The sequence below is a fragment of the Mustela lutreola genome, chromosome 5, assembly GCF_030435805.1.
Source record: "Mustela lutreola isolate mMusLut2 chromosome 5, mMusLut2.pri, whole genome shotgun sequence".
Lineage (NCBI taxonomy): Eukaryota > Metazoa > Chordata > Mammalia > Carnivora > Mustelidae > Mustela > Mustela lutreola.
Genome location: NC_081294.1, coordinates 146385649 through 146412062, shown reverse-complemented (window position 1 = coordinate 146412062; position 26414 = coordinate 146385649). Strand labels below are relative to the sequence as shown.

At 37.9% G+C, this 26414-nt stretch overlaps 1 protein-coding gene across 1 annotated transcript; it reads left to right on the top strand.

The window, feature by feature from the left end:
- The first annotated feature begins 2545 nt into the window (after positions 1–2545).
- Positions 2546–4092, top strand: LOC131832590 (mediator of RNA polymerase II transcription subunit 4-like). The gene has a single exon (XM_059175803.1). It carries the CDS (start codon positions 2568–2570, stop codon positions 3378–3380), a length of 813 nt encoding a protein of 270 aa, XP_059031786.1. The 5' UTR covers positions 2546–2567; the 3' UTR covers positions 3381–4092.
- The last annotated feature ends 22322 nt before the right edge of the window (positions 4093–26414 follow it).

Below are 26414 nucleotides of genomic sequence, written 5' to 3'. Positions count from 1 at the left end.
GACATAGTCTTCTGTGAGGTGTAAACTATCTGCGGATGGCCTTCTCCAGAGTTTGCTTCTGTTTCTGGCACGTTCTTTCCTTAAGGATTTAGAGTGTTTCTAATGTTCAAAATTGTGTTTAAATCTTTGAGACAAGTTTGTGTTGTTATTGATAGAACAAGATAGTATATTCTTGCAAGTATCCAGTGCAGAATAGCTTAGGTCTCCATACCTGAACAACACTGTTTGGATTGTTTTTTAAAAGAAACAGAAGAGTGACTTCTCATAATAGTCTCTGGAAAAAATACAAAATACAGTTTAAGAAATGGTAGTCTCTAAGCCTAAATCCCCCCATACCTAATAAGATTTGTTCCTATCAATCAGGAAAATGCCAAAATAAATCTAATTTGCACTTTGTCTTAACTGCCCGTTAAGTTAGATGAGATGGGCAGAGAATTTCCAGGCCAAGAGTGTTCTTCATTTTTTACGGAGGAAGAATTGAAACGTCCTGGTATTTTTTAGAAATTATTTGGTTTTCACACAATAAATGATGTTCATTATAACATAAAATGAAAAAAAGAATCTTCAACTATGTATAATAAAACTGGAAAGCCTCTATGTTTTCTCAACTAAATGTTTAATGTAGTAAAAACTATCTCATTAGAAGGAGGGTTCAGTCTGTAGGGCAGACAACACCAAAAGGTGAGTTTTGAACTCATTTAGGTTCCTAATTGTAATAGTAACTGGGGAGGTGTTGTCATATTCAGAGAAGAGTAATCAGAAGGCTGGGACCTTCAGAAAGCATAGGAGCCCACTGAAGGAATTGTGTGGGTTTACTCTACAGGAAAAGGAGACTAAGGGGGAGGTTGGACTCTTGACTTCAAATTCTTTAAAGGCTACAAAGCAGAAAACAAAGTAGACTTGGACCAGGCACCATAGGACCAACTTGTGAATGGTAACAAGGAGATAGTGCTTCTGTTCTGTCTTGTGTGAAAATAAGCTTCCTATCAGTTGATGCTGCTCAGCTATGAGATGGGCTGCCTCTGAAAACAGAGCTTTCTACACAGAATACACCTCAGAAAGAACTCCATGGCCATGAGTCAAAGGTACTGCAATAGGGTTTTCAGTGTTACAGAAGAGTTATATTCTGGGGTCTTTCTTTTTGGGGTGCCCCTCCACTTCCTCTACTTGGATCTACCTCACTTTCCCTCTCATTTCAGACATCTAAGTTCATCCAGGCAGACCCCTCACAATACATGAGAAACAAGTAATTGGCTTATGACAAATGGCCAAGACAATGGTAGCAAGTATTTTCAGCACTTTTTAAAGGGAACCTCAAACTTCTGGAAGCTGAGAGCCCTTGGCACTCTCTCTTCCCAGAGCCCATGAATCTAAGAGACACAGGCGCTGGGCTTCCTTTTGCTTTGGTCAGGAGACTGTATGTCTTCAGTATCCCGGGCCTCACACCATTTTGCTCATGTTAAAGTAAACAAACGTTATTGCATCTATACTGCATGGAAATACCTACTTTTTCCCAGAAAAATCCATCAGAAACTCTTGAATGAATACAAAGATACCTGAGATGCTATTTATACCTCATACTGCCTGAGTACAAAAAACAGTCAAAGCATATGAGACTGTCTTTTCTCATAGTCACCGAGTATCGCCTCCTCCTCCGTTTCTAATTTCAGTCAAAGAGTTTCAGAAATAAAAAGAAAAATAACTGAACAGTATGAGGAGACAGATGGCTCAGCTGATGGCAAAATCCATTTGACTTTTACCACATTGAGAGATGGAGAGCTTGATTAATAGTGGGTCAGCTGGGGAATAATATGAAAAGAGATCCTACTTGGGGAGATGTTTCTTAAATGGATATAAATACCTGAAAATAGCTTCATGTCAGTGTCCCCTGTGGAATCACCAATTTGCACCACCCTTCCTAAATTTGAACCTGCTCAAACCAGCATCAAAGTGTTTCTAGCATTAAGTTGAGCACATGAGCCAATATAAGGCTATTTTAACAGCATCGACTGATGAGGTTAAAAAAAGAAAAATGCAATTGAAAACTTAGTCCCTTTCCCTGGATGGCACTCTAATCTATTACAATTAACAGAGAGAAAAAGGATCAAAGAGAGTCTGCCTATACAGATTATTGTTAGAATAATAGAACTTCAGATTTGGAAAGAGCCTGAGACTTCTAACCAATTACCTTAAACACACACACACACACACACCACACCACCAACAACAAGTAAAATTAATGAGGCTCCAAGGAATGAAGTGATTTTGCTGAGACTACACAGTTTTTTAGCAAAACGTAGGCTAGAACCTTAGAATTATAATCTATTTTGATATCCACTATCTTTTTCACTGACCTTTACTGTGTTTATAATCAGTATCTCACAAGTTTGGTAGAATTATTGTTTTAAGTTGGAGGAGACACTGAACATGAAATTAAATGTGCTTGTACTGTCAATGTATGTGAAATTAAAAATCAGATATCTTAGCGCTAACTCATGTGTATGGCATTATTTAAATGCCATTAAAAAGAACACATCTGAGTCTCCGGCCGCGGGCCTGTGGCGAGCATGGAGGCGTCTTCAAGTGGAGAGAAGGAGAAAGAGCGGCCGGGAGGCGGTTCTGGAGCGGCCGGCGGTAACAGCACGCGAGAGCGACTGCTGTCTGCCCTGGAAGATCTGGAGGTCTTGTCGAGAAAACTTATAGAAATGTTAGCAATTTCAAGAAACCAAAAGTTGTTGCCACCTGATGAGGAAAACCAGGTCCTGGAGTTGTTAATTCACAGAGATGGGGAATTTCAAGAACTGATGAAATTGGCACTCAATCAGGGAAAAATCCATCATGAAATGCAAGTTTTAGAAAAGGAAGTGGAGAAGAGAGACCGTGATATTCAGCAACTACAAAAACAGCTCAAGGAAGCAGAACAAATACTGGCAACAGCTGTTTACCAAGCAAAAGAAAAACTCAAATCAATAGAAAAAGCAAGAAAAGGTGCCATCTCCTCTGAAGAAATAACTAAGTATGCACATAGGATTAGTGCAAGTAATGCTGTATGTGCCCCACTGACCTGGGTTCCAGGGGACCCACGGAGGCCGTACCCAACTGATTTGGAGATGAGAAGTGGATTATTGGGTCAAATGAACAATCCTTCCACTAATGGTGTAAATGGTCATTTACCAGGGGATGCACTTGCAGCAGGCAGATTGCCAGATGTCCTTGCTCCACAATATCCATGGCAGTCAAATGACATGTCAATGAATATGTTACCACCAAATCACAGTAATGACTTTTTGTTGGAACCTCTGGGGCATAATAAAGAAAATGAAGATGATGTAGAAGTTATGTCAACAGACTCCTCTAGCAGCAGTAGTGACTCTGATTAAACACACAAAAGACAAAATTCATACAGTATTGAATACTGTGGGGGCACTTGGGTGACTTAGTTCAGCGTCGGACTCTTGATCTTGGCTCAGGTCACTATTTCAGGGTTTTGAGATCAAGCCCTGCTTCAGGCTTTGTGCTGGGCATGGAGTCTGATTAAGATTCTCTCTCCCTCTGCCCCTTCTTCCACCTCTCTCCCTTTCTAGAAAACAGAACAGAATAGATTTATGGAATTCTGTTTCTTAAACAGTTGCAAGCCTGTAATAAATAGCTAGGTCATACTGGCTATAGTGGAATTGTACAACCCATAATAATCACTGGACTTTAAAGCCAAAAATCATGGTTTCAGTTCTAAACCACTAAGTAAATATTTAAAGAATAATCAAAATTTACTGTTGGGGAAAAAAAAAAGTAGTGCCACTCTACCCAGTTATGTTCCAGTTATGTTGGACTTGAACATAGTAGTTCTGGAAATAAAAGTTGAGAGAAATGACCCATGTACATACCACTAATCAGCCCCTGGAATTATTTAGAAAAGCATTCTAAATAAGGGCAGTGGATTACTGAATGTGTATCTTATCTTGAAATAACAAAGCCCTCATTTGAAAGTGAAAGCTGGTAGCTTCTATCACAACAGGGGAGATTGTCTCAATTTGTACTATCTGTAATTATTGTGATTTTTGTAAATAAACTCACTTTTGTTTGTAAAAAAAAAAAAAAGAACACATCTCCTGTAAAAGCTTGGGATTCATTTCTATGTGTGTTAGTTTTAATCAGACTTATTTCTAGATATTGGTCTAACCAGGGGAGACAATTTTTTTTTAAAGATTTTATTTATTTATTTGACAAAGAGAGATCACAGTAGGCAGAGAGGCAGGCAGAGAGAGAGGAAGGGAAGCAGGCTCCCCGCTGAGCAGAGAGCCCAATGCGGGGCTCAATCTCAGGACCCCGGGATCATGACCTGAGCCGAGGGCAGAGGCTTAACCCACTGAGCCACCCAGGCACCCCCAGGGGAGATAATTTTTAACTGAACAATTGACTTGTGATCATGGGCCAGATAGTTGGTGACAGGGAGTTTTGTGAAACCAAATGTAGTACTGGGTGAAAACAGCCATAGAGGTAAGGATGATAGAGCTAAACTTTCCTGGGGAGATAAATTATAAGGAGTGGAAGCACAACAATTTTGACTTCAATTTGAGTTGAAGTACTCAAAAGGTTAAGAGTATTGTGGTTATTTAACAATGACATGTTACATGGATGATTTTCTAGCAATTCTTCTCTCTCTCTTATTTGACCAGACTGGAGTACTTTTGCAACTTTGTTCAGAGTGCTTGTCTCATTTGCTCAAGAGTATGATTCCAGACAGACATGCACACACACACAATGTCTCTACCTATAGCTGAGTAATATCAAATAATATCATTTGACACATGTATGCTACAGATCCGTATATGTGGTGTTTTCTCTTTTGTGCATTTGTTATAACTTACAGCAAAGCTTCGCATATATGGTGTGTCAAATCATGTATTCTGTGTTATATCACTCAACTAAAGGAAATGGCTGATATAATATAATTAGTTTCTTTGTGGAGAGGCCATTTGTCCCCACTTAAAAGCTGATCCTCGTAATTTGAATTGAAAATTATTTGTAGGGGTGCCTAGGTGGTTCAGTCTTTAAGCATCTCTCTTTGGCTCTGGTCATGATCCTAAGGTCCTGGGATCCAGCCCCATGTTGGGTTTCCTGCTCAGCGGGAAGCCTGCTTTTTCCTCTCCTACTCCCCCTGCTTGTGTTCCTTCTCTCACTATGTCTCTCTCTGTCAAATAAATAACTAAAATCTTAAAAAAAAATTTTTTTAAAGGAATTTATTTGTAAAATTGGATTAACCAAATCGTTACATTCCCAGTTGCCCATTTTAGGAAAATTTTATGTTTTGATAGTTCTTTTCTGTCTGAGAAATTATTGATTATCTCTTTATAGTCCCTAGACTGAGATAAAAAAAAGGTTTTTTTCTAAATGTGTATAGAATAGTTTTTCTAAATGTGTATAGAATAGACATATGGGTTAGGAATAGATATGCCTCATAACTCTTTAAATGCTTTAGATTTGTGCATTTTCTTATATGTAAATTTACCCCCTGAAGATACAGAAATCTACCTACAGTTATTGAACTCTAGTTGATATTGTGTATGTCAAAGGATTTAGTGGCCAATGTATTGATTTCCACAAGTTATTCTGAAATGCATCAGAATAAGATGGATTCAAATAAGCATAGTTGCATGGACAGATAGACATGATCCAGCAAAATGTTAACTGTAAAATCTTTGAGGCCTGTATTTGGGTGCTTATTGCACCATTCCATTAACATTTATGAATATTTAAATTTTTTAATGAAAAAAGAATTTACATTAAAATTATTGGAAAAACTTAGATATGCTCAAACCATGGCTATTGTTAGAGAAGTTCCTTCAGGATTCTCCAATCTCACAGCAAACTTCACAGTTCCAGTAAAAACAATCTCCTTACATTTTAAATTTAAGAAATGAGGTGTCACTCAACCAATTTTCAACTCTAATAACTGTGGTCTCAAAAATGGATGGATCTATTACTTCAGGTAGAGTATACCTAATGTTCACCTACCTATAAATGCTTGTTCAGGAAACCAGCTCTAATCAACAAGCCAGCCTACCTGCCCCATTAAGCTAGGGATACAGTGAGCATTCACGTTGCTCTGACAGGTTTCAAGGAAGCCAGGGCTGGTAACTCTCTGTCAGCTGCCATGTGAAACGCTGGCATTTTAATTATGCCTTAGTTCAGATTCTTGAGAAGATCTGATGTCACTCTCTGGCAACCCTTGGCTTACCTTCAAGTGCAGGGCAGTGGTCTTCTGCCTAAGCGAGAACGTTTGTCAGATCATTAAACTCTCATAATGGAATGTCACCCAAAACAGTCCTGGACTATGTAAATACGCCTTCATTAACACAGCTCCACGAATCTTTAACCTGCGCTTTCTCTGTGCCAAGCCTCATGCTATCTCTTAAGCACAAAGATGAGAAAAACATTGTGGGATATGGAGTTTTTAACCAGAGTGTGAGTTTTAAAAAAAAAAAAAAAAAGTTGATCACTTGTCTTACCTTAATTTTTTTTTTTTTTTAAGTAAACAGCGCTGTGAGAAAGGCATCTATTTTGTTAGATTCTCAAGTTGTAATTTAATTATCAGGGTAGACCATCAGATAGACTTATATCTGTATATATTGAATTTTGATATTACAGTTCCTGGTTTAATCAAGAGAAATAAAAGAATAAAAATTACTTCTGTCTTGATGCTAAAAGTAATCTCGAAGGCATGGTATATACATATTCCCTGTAAGGTCAAATTAGTCCATTAACCTTAAAGTCAGTATTAGCAAAAATTTTGATACTGTAGAAAATTTGATATCCTGCCTCTCTCCAAGATTGAAAATCATATCATTTTTTTTTGCCTAGATTGACAAGGAATTCAAAGTGAAATTAAATGTTTAATAACAGTAACTATATTGCTTTTCTATTTCCATTTTAACAATTGTAATAGGTGAGGGTTTTAAAAAATGTGATCCACCGAAATCATTTTTAGAAAGAGGATGATCATGAAAGACATAAAATATTAGTCACTGGCATAAAAAAGTCACTTGCATAAAAATATTAGTCATGGGTTCAGCCAAATATATGCTAGAGATCTTAGATTAATTTGTTGAGTTGTATTTGAATTTATTGCCTCGATAAGAATGTCACCCTGTATTTTCAGACTACACAGTACTTTCACATTATTTATACGTCAATGCAAAATACACACGAAAATTAATTGAAGGGTTTTTTTAATTAACTTTTTAATTTTAATTCCAGTACCGTTCAGTGTCGTCTGGGTTTTAGGTATACAATACAGTGACTCAGCACTTCTGGACATGACTCAGGGCTCATAATGATACGTACACTCTTCATCCCCTTGTCTCTTTCCCCCATCCCCCACCAACCTCCCCTCTTGTGACCATCCGTTTGTTCTCTGTAGTTAAGAATCTGATTTTTGGTTTGTCTCTTCCTCTTTTTCTCTCTTTTCCCCCTTGCTTGTTTGTTTTACTGCTCAAATTCCACATATAAGTGAAATCTTTAGAGTATTGGTCTCTCTCTGACTGCCTTATTTTATTCAGTATTACGCTCTCTCGCCCCTTCCAGGTTGCTGCAAATGGCAAAATATCATTCTCTTTTATGGTTGACTCGTATTCCATGATAAATGCATATCCCATTGTCTTTACCTCTTCTGTTGATGGACACTTGCATTTTCATAATTTGGCTATTGTCAATAGTGCTGAAATGAACAGAGGGGTGTATGTAACCCTTTGAATGAGTGTTTTTGTATTTTGAGGGTCAATGCCCAGTAGTTGATTTACTGGAACAATAGGTCGTTTTATTTTTAATTTTTGGAGGAACCTCCACACTGGTGTCCAGAGCGGCTATACCAGTTTGCATTCCCACCAAGAACATACAAGGATTCCTTTTTGCCCATACTCACTAATAGCTGTTGTTTCTTATGGTTTTGGTTTTAGCTGTTCTGACAGGTGTGGGGTGGTATCTCCATGTGTTTGTATTTCCCTGATGATGAGTGATGTTGACCATTTTTTCATGTCTGTTGGCCATTTTTGCTCATGTTTCCCTTGCCTCAGGAGACACATCTAGAAAAAAACACTGCTGCAGCCAATGTCAGAGTCCTCTCTCCTAGGGTTTTTATGGTTTCAGGTCTCCAATTTAGGTCTTTAAACTATTTTGAGCTTACTTTTGTGTATGGTGTAAGGATGTGGCCCTGTTGGATTCTTTTGCACATAGCTGTCCAGTTGGCCTAGCACAGTATGTTGAAGAGACTGTCTTTGTCCTACTCCTTTGTGGAATATTAATTGACCATATAATTGTGGATTTGCTTCTGGGTTTCCTCTTTTGTTCTGTTGATCCATGTGTCTGTTTTTGTGTCCGTACCATCCTGTTTTCATTACTACAGCTTTGTAATAGAATGTCCAGTCTGGAATTGGATACCTCCAGTTTTGTTTTTCTTTTAAAAGGTTGCTTTGGAGGGTGCCTGGGTGGCTCAGTGGGTTGGGCCTCTGCCTTCAGCTCAGGTCGTTATCTCAGGATCCAGCCCCGCGTTGGGCTCTCTGCTCGGCGGGGAGCTTGCTTTCCCCTTCTCTCTCTGCCTGCCTTCTGCCTACTTGTGGTCTCTGTCTGTCAAATAAATAAAATATTAAAAAAAAAAAAAAGGTTGCTTTGGCTATTCAGTGTCAATAGAATAGAAATTCTATTCTAAAATTTCATACAAATTTTAGGATTGTTCACTCTAGTTCTATCAAAATGCTATTGGTATTTTGATATGGATTGCATTAAATGTGTAGACTGCTTTGGGTAGTAAAGGTACTTAAAAATATTTTTTTCTTTCAAACTATGAGCATGGATTATCCTTCTTCTCTGTGTTATCTTCAGTTTCTTTCATCAGTATTTTATAGTTTTCTGAGTACAGGTCTCTCACTTTTTCAGTTAAGTTTATCCCTAGTTATTTTATTTTGGTGTCCATGTGACAATTGCAAGCAGTTGGGATTGTTTTCTCGGTTTTTCTTTCTGATACTTCATTATTAGTATTCAGAAATGCAACAGATTTCTGTACATCAAGTTTATATCCTGCACATTTACTGAATTCATCTACCAGTTCTAGTGGGGGTTTGGTGGTCTGCGTGGTTTTCTGTATACAGTATCTTGTCACCTGCAAATAATGAATGTTTTGCTTTTTCCTTCCCAACTTGTTTGCTTTTTATTTCTTTTTGTCATCCCCTTGCTGTGGGTAAGACTTCTAGTACTATGCTGAATGAATGTGCTGAGAGTAAACTTCTGTCTCTTGTTCCTGACCTTAGCAGAAAAGCTCTCTGTTTTTCTCCATTGAGTATCGTGTTTGTTGTGTGTTTTTCATATCAGGACTTTATTATGTTGACGTGTGTTCCCTCTAAACCTACTTTGTTGGAGGCTTTTGTCATGAATGAGTATTGTACTTTTTGTCATGTGTGTCGCTTGCAATTATTGGAATGATCATGTGGCTTTTATCCTTTCTCTTACTGATGTGAAGTAGCGTGTCGAATGACTTGCAAATATTGAACCACCCTTGCATCCTGGAACAAATCCCACTTGATCCTGGTGAATGTTATTTTTTAATGTATTGTTCAAATCAGTTTGCTGGTGTTTTGTTGAGGCTTTTTGCATCCATGTTTATCAGGGATATTGGCCTATAATTCTCTTTTATAGTAGACTCTGTCTTGCTTTGATATCAGGATATTCCTGACCTCAGAGGATGAATTTAGAAATTTTCTGGGGTGCCTGGGTAGCTCATTTGGTTAAGTGTCTGCCTTCAGCTCAGGGCATGATCCCAGGGTCCCAGGATTGAGTCCCACATCAGACTCCTGGCTTGGAGGGGAACCTGCTTCTCCCTCTCCCGCTGTCTGCCACTCCCCCTGCTTATACCCTCACCCCATCAAATAAATAAATTAAATCTATTTTTAAAATGAAATTTTCCTTCCCTTTTTTTTAATTTTTGGGAATAGTTTAAGAAAAAGAGGTATTAGCTCTTTAAATGTTTGGTAGAATTCACCTTTGAAGCTGTCCAGTCCTGGACTTTTGTTTTTTTGTGAGTTTTTAAATTGCTGATTCAATCTCATTGCTGGTAATTGATATGTTCAAACTCTTTCTTCTAGCTTCAGTTTTGGTAGGTCATATTTTTCTCTAAATGTATCCATTTCTTCTAAGTTGTCCAATTGAAGCTTTAAAAATAAATCACTGACATCATTTGATAGGGCAGCAAATCATATGTGTGTAGGCATTCTAAAGTCAGAAGAGGGTCACTTTATTTTTATCTGTTGGTGGGTGATGTGATGACATTTATTTTCTCCTCTCCATGTCTCTTAAAGTTGAAAAATTAGCTGTGTTGCTTCTGATACAGGTCCAGGGAATGAGAATTGAAAAGAACTAGAAGCATTTTCTTTGACAAACACGGAGCTTCCTAATTCATTTTTGCATTGTTCTTGTTATCCATCTTCAGGCTATGTCATGGCCCCCCACATATGTGCAAAGAGATGGTGGCCAGAGCAGAGAGAGAGGGGTGAGAGAAAGAAAGGAAGAAGGGAGAAAGAAAGAGAAGGAGGGGGGGAGAGAGAAGGGAGGTGTGGTTTTATAAGGGTTTATTTTTCAATACTCTATCCATCTCCTGTTCCGAAAGATGCTGGGAAAATGAATGACGTAATGGTAGCTGTAACACTCAGATTGTCTCAGCAATTTTTTTTGTTACTTTAAAATAGTATTATTAGTTTAATAGTAACAGTCTCTGAAAAGTAAGCTTATTTCATTGATTGATCCCTGGAAAACGGTCCCTTAGATAAGTTTTGGACAGCTTATAGAATTTGTTTCATTCTGGTATTGAAATGTCATCCTTTCCCCCCAAAGATCTTTTAGTTAAATATTTCATCATTTAGGCAGCCCTTAAGAGTTTTTTTTATCTCAGGGAACGAAAGCCAATATAATGCTCCATTAAGTCTATATAAGTAATTGATCTATATTATCAGTCAATTATAAATGACTTAATCCCATCGATGCTTATTATTCTGGAAAATATGGGACAGAGTTCACTTGTTTTATTCCATATTTAATACATTTCAGAATTATAATACTTAATTTCAAAATTACTAACTCTAACTCCACAAGTACCATATTATTTGTTTCAAGGTAACATTAGCAAATAGCGTTTGGCACTAATATTGTAACAAATTTATACTTCTTCTCAACTGAAACCACCCAGTCTGTCTCTCTTTACTCATTCTTTTCTGTAGTGGGTAATATTCAATATTTCAAGGTCCACCTTCATTTTAAATTACTCTTTTTAGTGTATTCAGCAAAGCATAATATCAAGGGGTAATTATTGTCGCCTATCACTCTTAGAAACATTTAAATTATTTGATGACTGATTGAAGAATTGGAGATTGGAGAATATGATATTTTATTCAAGTTAAATATGAGATACTCAGGAAAGGAGAGTATATTCAGGAATAGTAAAGCCCGTTTATCTCCATCAGAGTCTATGCCCAATAAAAAGCTCCTCTTTCAAGGGTATTTCTTTACTTGATCTTGGTATATTTGTGAGTGTCGTGATGAACAACAGCGTACCTATCTGATACACAGACTTTGTGCTAGTCTGACTCATTTTATTCTCACAACATCTATTACGTAGTCCTCTTGTTCCTTCCATTGTATAGATGAAGAAACAGAGGCACAGAGTGTTGAAACATGGCCAGTGTCATGACAAGTAAAAGGCCGAATTAAGAGCAGAACCCAGTTAATCTCCTCCAGTATCCATGCTCCTAAACCCTTCTCTGAATGCATTGTAGAAAAACACCTATGGATAACTTAACAGACACTGACGAGCTCTCACAAAGGCAATGTAATCGGTAGCTTCATGGCAGTACTGTTTCAACACAGAAGCATGCGTTGTGTGATCATGAAGTGTGACTGATGCCAACTCCTTTAAAATCCAAATACCAAGAAATGAATTAGACTTTGGCAATTTAGAATACATTTGAATGTTGACTACGTCCCATTCCGTGGTTTATCTCACTCCTTCTTGAGCACTGCCAAGATTTTTACACAATGAACTCTTAGCTTTTATCTTATTACTAAAAAATCTACCTCTGTAGTTTAAAAAAAAATGTGTACAAAGATATTAGAAGAAAGCTCATGTTCCAAATAATTAAATGGATTAGACTTGTACTACATACAAGATACTATATCCAGTATTTAGGGTGAATCATAAACAAATAGCATGGTCTCTACTTTTGTTGAGTATATGGTTTAGAAAGGGAAAAGATGCTAGAAGCAGGATCTTTAGGAGGTAAAAATAGATGGCCAAGTCAGGTCACAGAAACAAATGCTCACAATAATGAATAAAAATCAGCAAGTGGGTTAAGAAGGAGGTACAATCTCATGTCATATAAACTGCAAGTTTTAATTAATGAGGGAAAAAAAATAAGCACGTTTTGGTGCTTCACAAGGTGGTTCCTAAAAACCTACCACAGTTAAAAATGGCACAGAGGAGAAGTCAAGCTGAATGCTGAGAGTTTTCCATAATACCTACCAGAGCAGAGGAAATCAGATAGGGACATAGAGGCAGCCCTCAGAAACCAATTTACCATGGCAGGATTTTAGAAGAGCACCATCAGAAGGTAGCTAATTTTGCAGGATCTAGGATTACATTGGAGAAAAAGCTGAAGGATAGAGAAAGGAGATGTTCCCCTGGCCTGAATGGCCGTGTCCCTGGTAATAGTCTGAGATTAGAAAGCACAGTTCCGGATATCTACAACACCAGTCAAGCTTCCCTCGTCTGCAACCCTCTCTTATCTTTAGACTACACAAAAGTTGATAAAATATTTTAAGGACTGTGGTAGAGGAAAAAGAAGCTTTCATGGCAGGAAAAAGACTGAAGAATGTTCTTAGGCAATAAGAAGGTTTGGACCTATCTGCCCATATAATCACAAAGACATTAAAAGACATACGACAGAGCTGTGTCCAACAAACAAGCAATAAATACAATAGAACACTATGCAAACTGGGAACAAAGACCAGACTGGGGAAAAAAAAATAACTCAAGGACAAAAGGAAACGTTGTCTATACTATTTCTGTTAATTTCCCTTGAAGAATATGTGTGTAAGAACATAACTTAAATAAGCCAAAAGGTGAAAAATGGGATGATAAAGCAACAGAGGAAATCAGGTACAGGAATAAATGCTATTGAAAGTCAGACTGATAAGACAGTGAAGGCTTCAGTTAATCACATTATAAAGAGAGAAAAAAAATCAGAGATTTTGGGTAATAGAGAGAAGAGGATGGATAGCGAAACAGGATGCACCTAAATAAAGGTAATTGAGACCCTCTGAGAAAGGAAACCCATTGGAATGAAATAGTGGACAATTTTCCTGGAAGGAAAGGACTTAATATGCATTTCAAAGACATGCACTTAATTATAGGAAAGATGATACCATGTCAGACACCAAGACACAGCCTGGTGGAGTTACTGAACCTCAAAGATTAAAAAAATAAATTTTTCATTGTGGAATCAGACAAAAGCAAGTTACCTTCAGACTGGCATCCACAATAGTATTTGATTCCATGAAATAGTAAAGAAATGTATATGAAGTGCTAAGGGAAAGGTAAGCCTAGAATATCATGCTTGGCTAGGTGGTCATGCAACTGCATGAGAACACCATTCTCATCCATAAGAACTCGGCTAATTGTGGTTCTCTTGTTAGTTGTCTTGCTAATGGGTGCCCATCAGACCAAAACAACTAACAGTGGAAAAAAGCTTCTGTCAGTTCCACAAACATGGAAATTGGGGACCCAGGACTACAAACCAGGAATATAAAGAAAATGATATCATAGTTCATTTTACAAATGTGGGTTCCATTGGCCAGCAGAATCAGAATCATTGGGAAACTTGTTACAAAAGCAAAATTTGGGAACCACCTCTGACCTACGAATCAGAAACTCCAAGGATGGACCCCATATTCTTGATTTTAGTATGTTTTCCAGGTAATTCTGGTGTTCATTAAAGGTTGAGAACCATGAGCTGGAGTATTCCTTGTAGGAGAGGTGTTAATACTCAGAGGGCAAAGGGTAAGGGCAGTCTAGATTATCTAGGGATAGGATTTTCACAGCATTCCTGAGGCTAGGAATCCAAATAGCATACACAAACTCTGGGGCTAAAGTTATGAGCTGATTCTACATATCCCTTCAAGTATTGATTCAGCTGCTGTATCTGCTTATGAAAGATTGTCCAACATGGAATTGGCCATCTTAAAAAGTTAACCATGACCAGTTGAGTCCAATGGCTTCATGATAGGCAACTGAGGAAACAGATGGCATGTGTGTTCAATTATAGGTAATATGAGCATATAGAAAGAATGATAGAAAATGGCAAACAGGTGTAATATCTTGTTAGGACTTCTCTCTACTCCGTGGCTCTTGCCTTGAAATGGGCTAACATCCTTTTGCAGGTGAACTGGGATATATGCTGCTGGTCTCTAAAATCAAGGGTTCTTTCATCTGACAAAGAGAAGCAGACACTAAATGTTGGAAAGAAAATATTACAATTCTGATTCCTATTTTAGTCTTCTAAAATTATTATTTGTGTGTATGAGTCATAAACTATAAATTAGTACATGATGTCATAATAAATATACATTGGGGAAAAAAATCAGAGATCATGGATGAATATCTCCTGAAGCTATTGTTCGATGAAATCTAGCCGACAGTGAAATGAATTAAAAAATACGGTATTTTCGAAGTCATTTAAATGAAGAGCACACACCCTCTACCTTGGAGAACTGTGGTTGCACAACAGAAAAGTGTTGTTTACCTTGAGAAAGACAATATTTGCCATACAACCAGTGTTGGATTGAAATGTGGGAAGAATCACGATCGCCATATTGCACAAGTCCAGGGGGAGTCATTGGTTTAAGATAAAATGTGAATGGTGTTTCTATGCAGGAACTAAAGAGGAATGCAGGAATTCAATGAGGAAGGAGTGGAATTGTCAGGAACAAGTCCCTTATCATGTCTCATCAGGTAGTCGACCAAAACTGCTTAAAATTGAAACATAAAATTGAAAGTACATAATGGCTCTACCCTGAACAATTTTTGTATTCTTTCAAACACTTAATTTTTATGTTCTTCTATCTTTTTCACAGAAATAATTGAAGTTTATTTAAATTCCTTTAGTTTTTCATTCAGTCTTATTCTATTGAATTCAAGTGAAAAGAAATGAACATTTTAGTTGACAATAGCATGCATTGTAAAATCCCACTTTGTGGTACTTATCTGTGAGTAATTTCTTGTGTTCTTTCATATTTTGCCGGAATTTTTAATAATGAGCATTTACCAAAAAATTCGTTATAATTAAAAAATTTTTTAAAGAAAAGAATGTTCTTTCTTGCACTGTCACTGGGCCTCTCATGGCCCCATGTTTTCCCTCTACAGCAAAAGCAGTTCAGTCTTATTTTGCCAGTCAATGGATACTTTGTTATAAAGCCATGAAGTTAATCTTGTGTTCACTTATAAACACTGAGACTTCTTGTCAAGAATTTCTCTCCAGCTTAAATTTACAGAACTTCCTATAACAAAAACAAAATGAGCCGTTAGAACAATCATCGTCATCCTCTTTCTAAGGGACATTATTGAAGGGAATCTGTTTTACATATGCTGCCATAATAAAACTTCTCTGCCATTCAGACCAACAAATCAACACACACACATACACACACCGCACACACATGCACACACACACTTTGATTCTACTAGTTTTGGGGGAAAATTTTATAAGGGAAATATGTGAATAAAAAGAAATACAGAGATACTAGGGAAAAGTGAAATATGATATCATGAATTTTAATTCTTAGTATATGTCCACCCCCTTGAGGAAAAAGACCCTATCCATCTCAGTGTATACATAGTATACAAAAAAGTTTGATTAAGAGCATGTGTACTGGGGCGCCTGGGTGGCTCAGTGGGTTAAAGCCTCTGCCTTTGGCTCAGGTCATGATCCCAGGGTCCTAGGATCAAGCCCCACATCAGGCTTTCTGCTCAGCAGGGAGTCTGGTCCCCCCCTCTCTCTGTCTACCTCTCTGCCTACTTGTGATCTCTCTCTCTCTGTCAAATAAATAAATAAATAAATAAATAAACTTTAAAAAGAAAAGAAAAAAGCATGTGTACTAATGTGATGTCAGAAGTGCCATATTGGAGCGGTTTTGTAGGGGAAAAAACCCACCTCAAATCATCAGTGTAGAATGGGTGGAGGGCGTGGTCCTTAGTCCTACAGGTTCATCTCTACCTATCACTTTTATTGGAATTTTGTATTAAGCATATTTTTTTCTAATTTAGGAAGTAATAATTACATATTATAACAATTTTAGGAGAGGAGACAGTCCACTGAAGGAAGGGAAATGTCTGTAAATATGATTATTTTATCCCAAGATAAATTTGACCAAAGAAGCAAAGACTGGAGGGAATTTAAATGCACTAAACATTTAATATGTAACCAAACCTTTTACTTCCTTGATCTATGTGCCTTTAAAGAGTTGCATCTAATTTCCTCTTTTGAGATAAGTAAACTGAGGCTCAAGGAGGTGGTATAATTTTGTGTAGAATTTGAGGACTAATTAGGTGTAGAGCCATGTCAGACCATGGCTCAGCATTTTCTAAAGCCCACCCAGAAAGTTCTATACTCTTAGGCTTTAACCCCAGCTGCCCATTTCTGTCCCATTAGAAATTTTCAAAGCCTTTCAATGCCAGCAAGGACAGAGAGATTATAATTTGATTGGTCAGGAATGTGACTCAGGTGTTGGTCACTCTTGAGTAAATGTAGCTCTGAGACCCCATCCTTTTGCCTGGGATCCAGATTATAAATATTTTACCTTTGGTTAGTATTTTCAGTGAAAATAAAGATACCAGATACTTTCAATTCTCCTGTCAAGTGTGGAATTGCCCAGCCAAATTTTAGTACAAGACATGAGAACAGGCGAAAGCATACTATATTCTAGCCGATATATGCTCTGACCATATCCACTCTAAACTTAGACCCAGCATCAAAATCCACCTGGGACCTCAGCTGCCTTCCACATATTTTGAAGGTAGGGAAGGTTTGCTGAAAGAACCGCTGTCAGATTTGCATTTTATTGAAATTTTTATGAAGTTCCAGGTCTCAGCATTTTATTCTTATCGACAAGGACTCGATCAATTCAGTTGGAGAGGTTCTCTTCAATGAAGACTCCGAGTGAATAAAATAAACGGAAACATCTGCCCGAGCCCAGAGCAGCTTTGTGGGTTGATTTTTGTCAGAAGAGCCAAACCCGAGGTTAATCAGCTCTGCCCTCACCAACAGATGTCACTGCAGTCAAAAAAGAATCAACCTTGAGGTTCTCATGCTGTGGGTGGTACAGTCAAATCAAGGTGCTAAAATTTAGTAAAACGAAAACACAAATGTTGTTTTTCCTTGTACACACATGTACCAGTTTCACTGAGTATCTTTCCTTTGCCACGTCTCTCCCAACTTCCCTTTCTGTCCCTCTGGGTTATTTCTGAAGAAATGAACCTTGATGTGGAAAGAACTGTGGGTAGCATGGGGTGCGGGGTTATAGCTAACTTGGATGGACTTACTATTGGTTTCATGTTTTTTGGTGTTCATGATGAGTATTAGTGATATGGATTTTTTTTAAGGATTTTATTTATTTATTTGACAGAGAGAGAGATCACAAGTAAGCAGAGCAGCAGGCAGAGAGAAAGAGGAAAGCAGGCTCTCTGCTAAGCAGGGAGCCTGGTGTGGGCCTGGATCCCAGTACCCTGGAATCATGACCCTGGAATCATGAGCTAAAGGCAGCTGCTTAACCAACTGAGCCACCCAGGCGCCCCAGTGATGTGGATTTTTACAGATGAACAGATTGTAGTATCTCACTGAGACTTGCAAAGCACCTAGACATCCTTAGCTAATTCAGGAAGTCCTGAGTGAGGGGAAAAAGCCCTGACACAGAAGAAAGAGCAAAGTAGGAGATCTAAAGAAAACTAAGAAAAGGAAATGAAGATTGATCTGACCCCACAAAGTCCACTGTAGTTACCCACCACTGGGAAAGAACAGAAACTATCCCAGAGGTTGAAGCGTAGGAAGAGGCTGCTCTAGGGACAGACACACGGGGTCATCTGGAAATGTCAGTCCAGAAGGAGAGGCAAATGTCCCACTTGCTTCCTACCAGCATAGAAGCATGTTGAATGGAGATTCAATCCTGGAAAATCTGCAAAGGTTTGTGGATATGAATCATACCTAACAATTTATATTTTGTCATCTCTCAGGATGTGAACCAGTTGGACATGAAGCAATGGTTTTCTTGGAGTTCAAACTCTTTAGATTTACAATGGGAATAATATGTTAAGAAGCACTTCTCAGAGTTTCCAGATCTTATTGGAAACCACAGTTAAAAACAAACAAGCATATCCTTGCTTTGTCTCCTCCTTAAATACTATTTTTCAGTGAAACCAGCAGAATGAACGATCTTGTTGCAATTTTTCAGAGCTGTTAAAGGAAACAGTCATGCATCAGAGCTATTGAACACTTTAAACATCCACTAAAAAGTAGCAGAACAGCCTTCCAAAATATTTGTTCCTTTAAGTAAGCAGGAGAGAAAAGTCCTTTGTAGCAAAGTATTTGTTTATGGACTGAATGGTTTAAATCCAAGTGCCCATGCCACCGTCCATGAGGTAGACTTAGAAAATATTTATTTCTATCTCAGCAGGGATATTAAACTTCAAGTCTCTCTAATTTTTTCTCTACTTCTTTTTAAGAAAAATAAATATAACAAATAATATGAAAGCCCACTCTAACAGAAAGCAAGCAGTAGATGATTCTGAAAAAAAAAAAAAATGCTACTCTGACAATTATTGGCAGGCAATACCATTAAAGGGACATTACCAGGCTAATTCAGCCTCTAGTTGCATGTCGTATTAAATGAAGATAGCTCATTATTTCGTGGTCAGACATTTTAATACTTAGCCTCAGGGCATTGGGGTCTAGTGGTATTTTTTAAAACAAATATAATAAACATTTGCAATCCAACAGATACACTGAACAATAGTTTCTGGTGCTATAGAAGCATCAGTGTCTCTATTTGCAAACATACAAATATACATACAGGGAATTTTGCAAAGCATTGAGAATCTGAATTTCACAGAGCAACCTCAGATTAACTCTGATTGCTGTTATGTGTGGTCGCATTATGTCCACAGTGTCACACCACCTTTAAAGGAGAGCAGGGAAGTCACAAAAAATTGTCAGATGGTAAAGGTCAGAATACTGGAGGTGGGGAGGGAATAAAGAGAAAAAGCAGTTATTGATCTGCAGTACATCTGTAAGGAACTAAAAGGAACAATGTCATACTCCGTAAGATGAGAAAATAGATCATTGAACTATATGACTCAATGTGTGTGGACCCCAGAAAACTCATTCTGGAAAATTCTATTCAGGAAGTGGTCAAAATCCTTAAACAAATAGACCAGTGGATGGAATGTCATAGCACCATGTAATAAAACAATGGCCATTGGTCCTATGATGAATATATGTATATCCTGAGCCAAGTTGTACACTTGAATGCTGCCCCTTTTGAACCTTTTCTTCCTACCCAGTAATATGCATATGCATAAGAGACCATTACTTCATGTCTCAGACTTAAGGTAAGAACCATAAGCTACATAGATATTGATATTGAAGTTGACCAAGAAAAGAACAAACAAAACAAAAACAATTGACATGAGAGTTTCCAGACCTGAATATGAATCCCTGATTTAATCCTTCTATTAAGTGGGGCAACTCTTCCATATTCCAACATAAAGATAAGAATATGAACTCTGAATTGTGGAAAGTAATAACACTGTGTGTGTGTGTGTTTTCTGTATAAGGTCCTTGTGAATGTTGTATATTAACTAGAGAAAAGTATCCTTTGTTTTAAAATGATTTATTAGGTGATCATTTTAACTTCTCTACCACAGCTTGTTGCTCTTAATTTTGTTCAGGTTTTGTCAGTCTTTTAAGAATTCAGGTCTTTTTCTCCAGTTGTATTGACTGAGTTCCATAGCTGATTTTTTTTTTTTTTAATTAAAGTATACTTGACATACCATAGTCTATGAGGTTTAGGTGTACAACATAATGATTTGACAATTACCTGTGTTACACTGTGTTTGCAGGATAAGTGTAGTTACATATGTTACCATACAGTGTTAGGAGAATATTATTGACTTTGTACCCTATGCTTTTCATGTGATTTGTTTATTTTATAACTGGAAGTTTGTTCTTCTTAATCTCATTCTGCCCATTTTACCCACCCCCATCCCACTTGCCTCTGACAATCACCAGTTTGTTCTCTGTACTTATGAGTCTTTTGTTTTTTGTGTGTTTTGGTTTTTAAATTTCACATACAAGTGAAACCATAGACAGTTGTCTTACTCTGTGTGACTTATTTCATTTAACCTAGTACCCTCCAGGTCCATGTGTGTTGTTGTAAATAGCAAGATCTCATTCTTGTCTCACATCTGAGTAATTCTTTCTTTCTTGAAAGTAATACTTTCAAGTAATACTTTCTTGTAATACTAGAAAGTAATACTTTCGTGTGTGTGTGTGTGTGTGTGTGTGTGTAGACTATATATATAGTCTCTCTCTTTCTCTCTCTCTCTCTCTCTATATATATATATAAACTGCATCATCTTCATTCATTCATCCGTCTTTGGGCACATTGGGCGGCTATATTGTAAGTAATGCTATAATGAACATAGGAATACATATATCTTTTTAAATTTGTGTTTTCATTTTCTGTGGGTAAATACCCAGAAGTGGAATTACCAGATCCTATGGTAATTCTATTTTTAATTTTATTTGTTCATTTATTTGGGAGAGAGTGAGAGCACATAAGAGAGTCGCAGAGGAACAGAGGGAGAGGGACAAGCAGACTCCATGCTGAGTGCAGAGCCCCGTCCTGGGCCTGATCCCTTGACTCCAAGATCACCACCTGAGCTGAAATCAAGAGTGGGGCACTTAACCGACTGAGCCACATAGGAACCCCTCTATTTTTAATTTTCTGAGGAACTTCCATAATATTTTCCTTAATGGCTCTGACTATTTATATTCCTACCAACAGTGGAGAAGGGTTCCCTTTTCTACACACCCTTGCCAATACTTCTTATCTTTTTGACACTAGCTATTCTGTGTCTGTTCTTATGCATAGATGCATGTCCCATGTGCACTAGAGAAGAATGTGTATTCTGTTGCTTTGGGATGGAATGTTCTGAATGTATCTGTAATGTCCATCAGGTCCATTGTGTCATTTATTATTTATTTATTTATTTATTTATCTGATGGATAGAGAAGTCACAAGTAGGCAGAGAGGCAGGCAGAAAGAGGAGGGAAGCAGGCTCCCTTCCGGGCAGAGACCCCGATGTGGGGCTTGATCCCAGGACCCTGGGATCATGACCTGAGCCGAAGGCAGAGGCTCAACCCACTGAGCCACCCAGGCACCCTCCAGTGTGTCATTTAAAGCCTTTATTTCCTTATTGATCTTTTGCTTAGATGATCTCTCCATTTCGCTTGGGGGGGGGTGTTAAAAGTCCCCTACTATTATTGTAGTATTGTCAATGCGTTTCTTTGATTTTGTTATTAATTGATTTATATATTTGGCTGCTCCCATGTTAGGGGCATGGATATTTAAAATTGTTAGATCCTCTTGTTGGACAGACCCTTTGAGTATGATATAGTGTCTTTTCTCATCTTTTATTACAGTCTTTGGCTTAAGATCTAATTTACCTAAGGACTGCCACCCCAGCTCTCTTTTGATGTCCACTAGTGTGGTAAATTGTTTTCCACCCCCTCACTTTAAATCTGGAGGTGTCCTTGGGTCTAAAATGAGTTTCTTGTAGACAGCACATCAATGGGTCTTGCTTTTTTATCCATTCTGATACCCTGTGTCTTTTGATTGGGGCATTTAGCCCATTTACATTCAGGGTAACTATTGAAAGATTGGAATTTAGTGCCACTGTATTGCCTATAAGTTGACTGTTACTGTATATTGTCTTTGTTCCTTTCTGGTCTACTACTTTTAGCCTCTCTCTTTGCTTAGAGAACCCCTTTCAATATTTGCTGTAGGGTTGGTTTGGTGTTAGCAAATTCTTTTAATTTTTGTTTGTCCTGGAAGCTTTTTATTTCTATTTTCAATGACAGCCTGGCTGGATATAGTATTCTTGGCTACATATTTTTCACATTTAGTGCTCTGAATATATCATGCCAGTCCTTTCTGGTCTGCTAGGTCTCTGAATAAGTCTGCTGTCAATCTAATATTTCTACCACTGTATGGTAGAAACAGACTTCTTGTCCCAAGCTGCTTTCAGGATTCTCTTTGTCACTAAGACTTGTAGTTTTACTATTAGATGATGGAGTGTGGACCTATTTTTATTGATTTTGAGGGGGGTTCTCTGTGCCTTCTGGATTTTGATGCTTGTTTCCTTTCCTATATTAGGGAAATTCTCTATTATAATTTGCTCTAATATACCTTCTGCTCCCCTCTCTCTTTATTCTTCTTCTGGAATCCCAATTATTCTAATATTGTTTCGTCCTATGGTATCACTTATCTCACGAATTCTTCCTTTGTGGTCCAGTGGTGGTTTCTCTCTCTTTTACTCATCTTCTTTATTCTCCATCATTTGGTCTTCTATATCACTAATTCTCTCTTCTGCCTCATTTATCCTAGCAGTAAGAGCCTCCATTTTTTATTGCACCTCATTAATACCTTTTTAAAAATTTCAACTTATTTAGATTTTAGTTCTTTTATTTCTCCAGAAAGGGCTTTTATTTCTCCAGACAGCATTTCTCTAATATCTTCCATGCCTTTTTTGAGCCCAGCTTGCAACTTGAGAATCATCATTCTGATCTCTAGATCTGTCATATTACCAATGTCTGTATTGATTAGGTCCCTAGCCTTCAGCACAGCCTCTTGTTTTTTATTTGTTTGTTTGTTTGGTTTTTTGTGGTGAGTTTTTCTGCCTTGTCATTTTATCCAGATAAGAATATATGAATGAGAGAGTAAAATACTAAAAGGGTGGCAAAGACCCTAGAAAAATATATGCTGACCAAATCAGAAGAGATGCGAAACTGGGAGGAGAAAAAAGGGGGGGAAAATAGAAAGATTATATATATAATCTTATATATATTATATATAATTATATATTATATATTATTTTTAATTATATATTATATATAATTATATATAATCTTTTTATTTATAATAAATATAATATATATTATATATAATCTTTTTATTCCCCCCTTTTTTCTCCTCCCACTTTCCCATCTCTTCTGATATATATATATATATATATATATATATATATATATATATACTGGCGAATAGAACGGAGCCATCCCCTTGATTTTGGGTGTATTCTGGTCTCTTGAAGAAACTACCTCCCAAAACTTTAAAGAAAGAAAAACTTACATAAATACAAAAATAAGGGTAAACACGATGAAGGGATGGAATATGACTGTAAAGATGAAAATTTAAAAATATTCTAAAAAAGGAATTGATAAATTGGTTGGAAAGAGAAAAAAAAGAGGAGAGAATGTGCTCAGACTAGAGCTAGATTTAGAGTATATTTTGATGTATTTATTAGAAGAAATTATATCCCAAAATTTTAAAGAAGAAAAACCTATATGTATATAAAAAATAAGGTTAAATACGATGAAGGGGTAAAATATGACTATAACAATGAAAATTTAAAAAGATTTTTTTTAAGATATTGATAAGTTAAAATAGTTTAAAAAATGTTAAAAGAGGAAAGAGGAAAAGCTAAAAATAGAATAAGAAAAAAATAAAATTAAGGGACACCTGGGTGGCTCAGTTGGTTAAGCAGCTGCCTTCGGCTCAGGTCATGATCACAGCGTCCTGGGATCGAGTCCCACATTGGGCTCCTTGCTCAGCAGGGAGCCTGCTTCTCCCTCTGCCTCTGCCTGCCATTCTGTCTGCCCGTGCTTGCTCTCTCCCCCTCGCTCTCTCTGATAAATAAATAAAATCTTTTTAAAAAAAAGAAAAAAAATTTTTAAAAAATTTAACTTTGCAAGATTAAATGATCATGGGAAAAAAAGCCATGAATTCTCTGCATTGCTTTTCCCTAGCTCTGAAGTTCTGTGGTTCTCCTTAATGGGTAAACTTGGTCGTGGCTGGAAATTCTTGCTGATCCCCCTGCGGGAGGGGCCTTTTGCCGTGATTCTCAAATGTCTTGCCTGAGGCGGAACTGCATTGCCCTTGTCTGGGGCCAGGCTAAGTAATCTTCAGGGTTTGCTCTTGGAAGCTTTTGTTCCCTGAGCGCTTTCCATAGAGCTTTGTAGGCGGAGAATGAAGATGGCGGCTTCTCAGTAACCGCTGGGAAGAGCGGAGAGCTCAGGGTCCCACTCCTCAGTGCGCCTTCAGAAAAAAGCAGTCACTCCCATCTCCCTGGTCTCCGGCCGCAATCCGAGCTCACCCGGCCTGTGACTGAGCGTTTCTGTCTCTGGCACACCCCTGTCTGGAGTCTCCAAACCCAGCAGATTTCTGCTGCGCGCTCCTGCCGCTCCCTGCAGAAGGAAGGTGAGTCTCCCCGATCTGCCGCTTGTGGAGTTGCTGCTCAGAGGAGCAGTGCTGTGACTGTGCCCGGGATCACGGTTTATGGTAACCCTGAGTTGACAGCTCACTCCTCAGCTCTGTCTCTGTAGCCGGCTTCCCCGCTCTAATGGGGGGGGGGGCTCTGCCACACCCAGACACTCCCGGTCTTTCTGTGACCCAAAGGGTCATGAGGCCACATTGTCCCCACAAAGGTTCCACCCCCGCTTAGCCTCTGGAGCCACGTCCCTTGGTGGAGCAGACTTCTAAAAGTACCAATTTGGTGCGCCGTTGCTCCACCACTTGCCGGGAGCCAGCCCCTCCCCCCGCAGTCTATCTTCCCATTGCTTGGGATCCACTTCTCCACACGTCCTACCTTTCACAAAGTGGTCGCTTTTCTGTTCCTAGAATTGCTGCTCTTTTTCCCTTCTATTTCCTGTTGAGTTTGTAGGTGTTCAGAATGGTTTGATAACTATCTAGCTGAACTCCTGGGACCTAATGCTATTTCAGTTTCCTACTCCTCCACCATCTTGCTTCCTCCCTCTTTGGGAATTTTAAGTGGGGAGCTGTGTAGGAACATAAGCAATGGACTGGAAAGCTTGTGTTCCATCTAACCCTGGGCCATCTGACTCCACGCCGGTTGACATTGGATGGGTTACTTATCTTCTCTAAGTCTCATTTTTTTCTCACTCATAAAATGAAGATAAGAACTCATATGGTTATTTTAAGAATTCAGTGTTTAATGAGGGCTCAGAACCATGCCTCATAATGTATTCAGGTAAATATTGGATGTTATAAGTATTAGTGGCTTCTGGAAAGTCCCACACCCAATTCCCAAAGCTCCTGGACACATCAGCTATAGCCAGGTTAGGTGTAGATGGTTCAAGAAACGGTAGGGCATTTTCAGCCATGGTGGATGGCTAAAAACTTCCTTTAATTGCCTTGTCATCTGAATTATATTTTCTGCTGCTCCCATGTCCAGGAATCCTGACAGAATTATTTTTCCCAAAAGTCTTTCTGAGGGCGTTATTTGGTTTCATAAGGAGCTCAATTTTCTGAATTTAAGTTAGAATTTAGAATTTAAAAAAAAATAGTTTTACTAAGAGCCCAAGTCTCTTTCTGTATTTTGAAGTCATATGAGAGATTATGATAAAACATAGGACTTAAAAAAAAAAAAACCTACTGACTTATTGTGTACCTTGAATGTGTTGTTTATGGTAAGCAGTAGGAGACACAAATATAATCACCCAGAACATTTCTGCAGTGAATCTTGTAGGTAGAAAGTCAGAAAATAAACAAAATAATAGCATTCAGAGTGATACTGCTATTATTGAAAACTGGCATAAAATTCTGTGAGAACTCAGAGGAAGAAATCCCTGATTCTTTCTGGAATCTCAGAAGAATTAGTAGTTACAGTATAAATGTTAAGTCATGATTAAAGAACAATTTTTCCAGTAGATTGTGGAAAAGGGAAGATCTTCCAAACATATAAATGCAAAGAAAAATGATCCAATGACCTTTTCAAGCAACATGAAGCAATAAAATGTACCAGATGTGTGTGTGTGTATGAGTGTGAGTGTGTGTGTCTGTGTAACAGACATTAATAGTTTATAGGAAGATGAGTGATGCTGTCATAGAGAAAACTTTCTATAGAGTGGAAAATGAATTCAACTGAGGAAAGAGAGGAAGAGTAGGATATTAAAGAAATAATTCAAACAGCCTAGATAAGACTAGATTAAGCACTAATCTAAGATGGCAGAACTGGAAATGATAAAGAG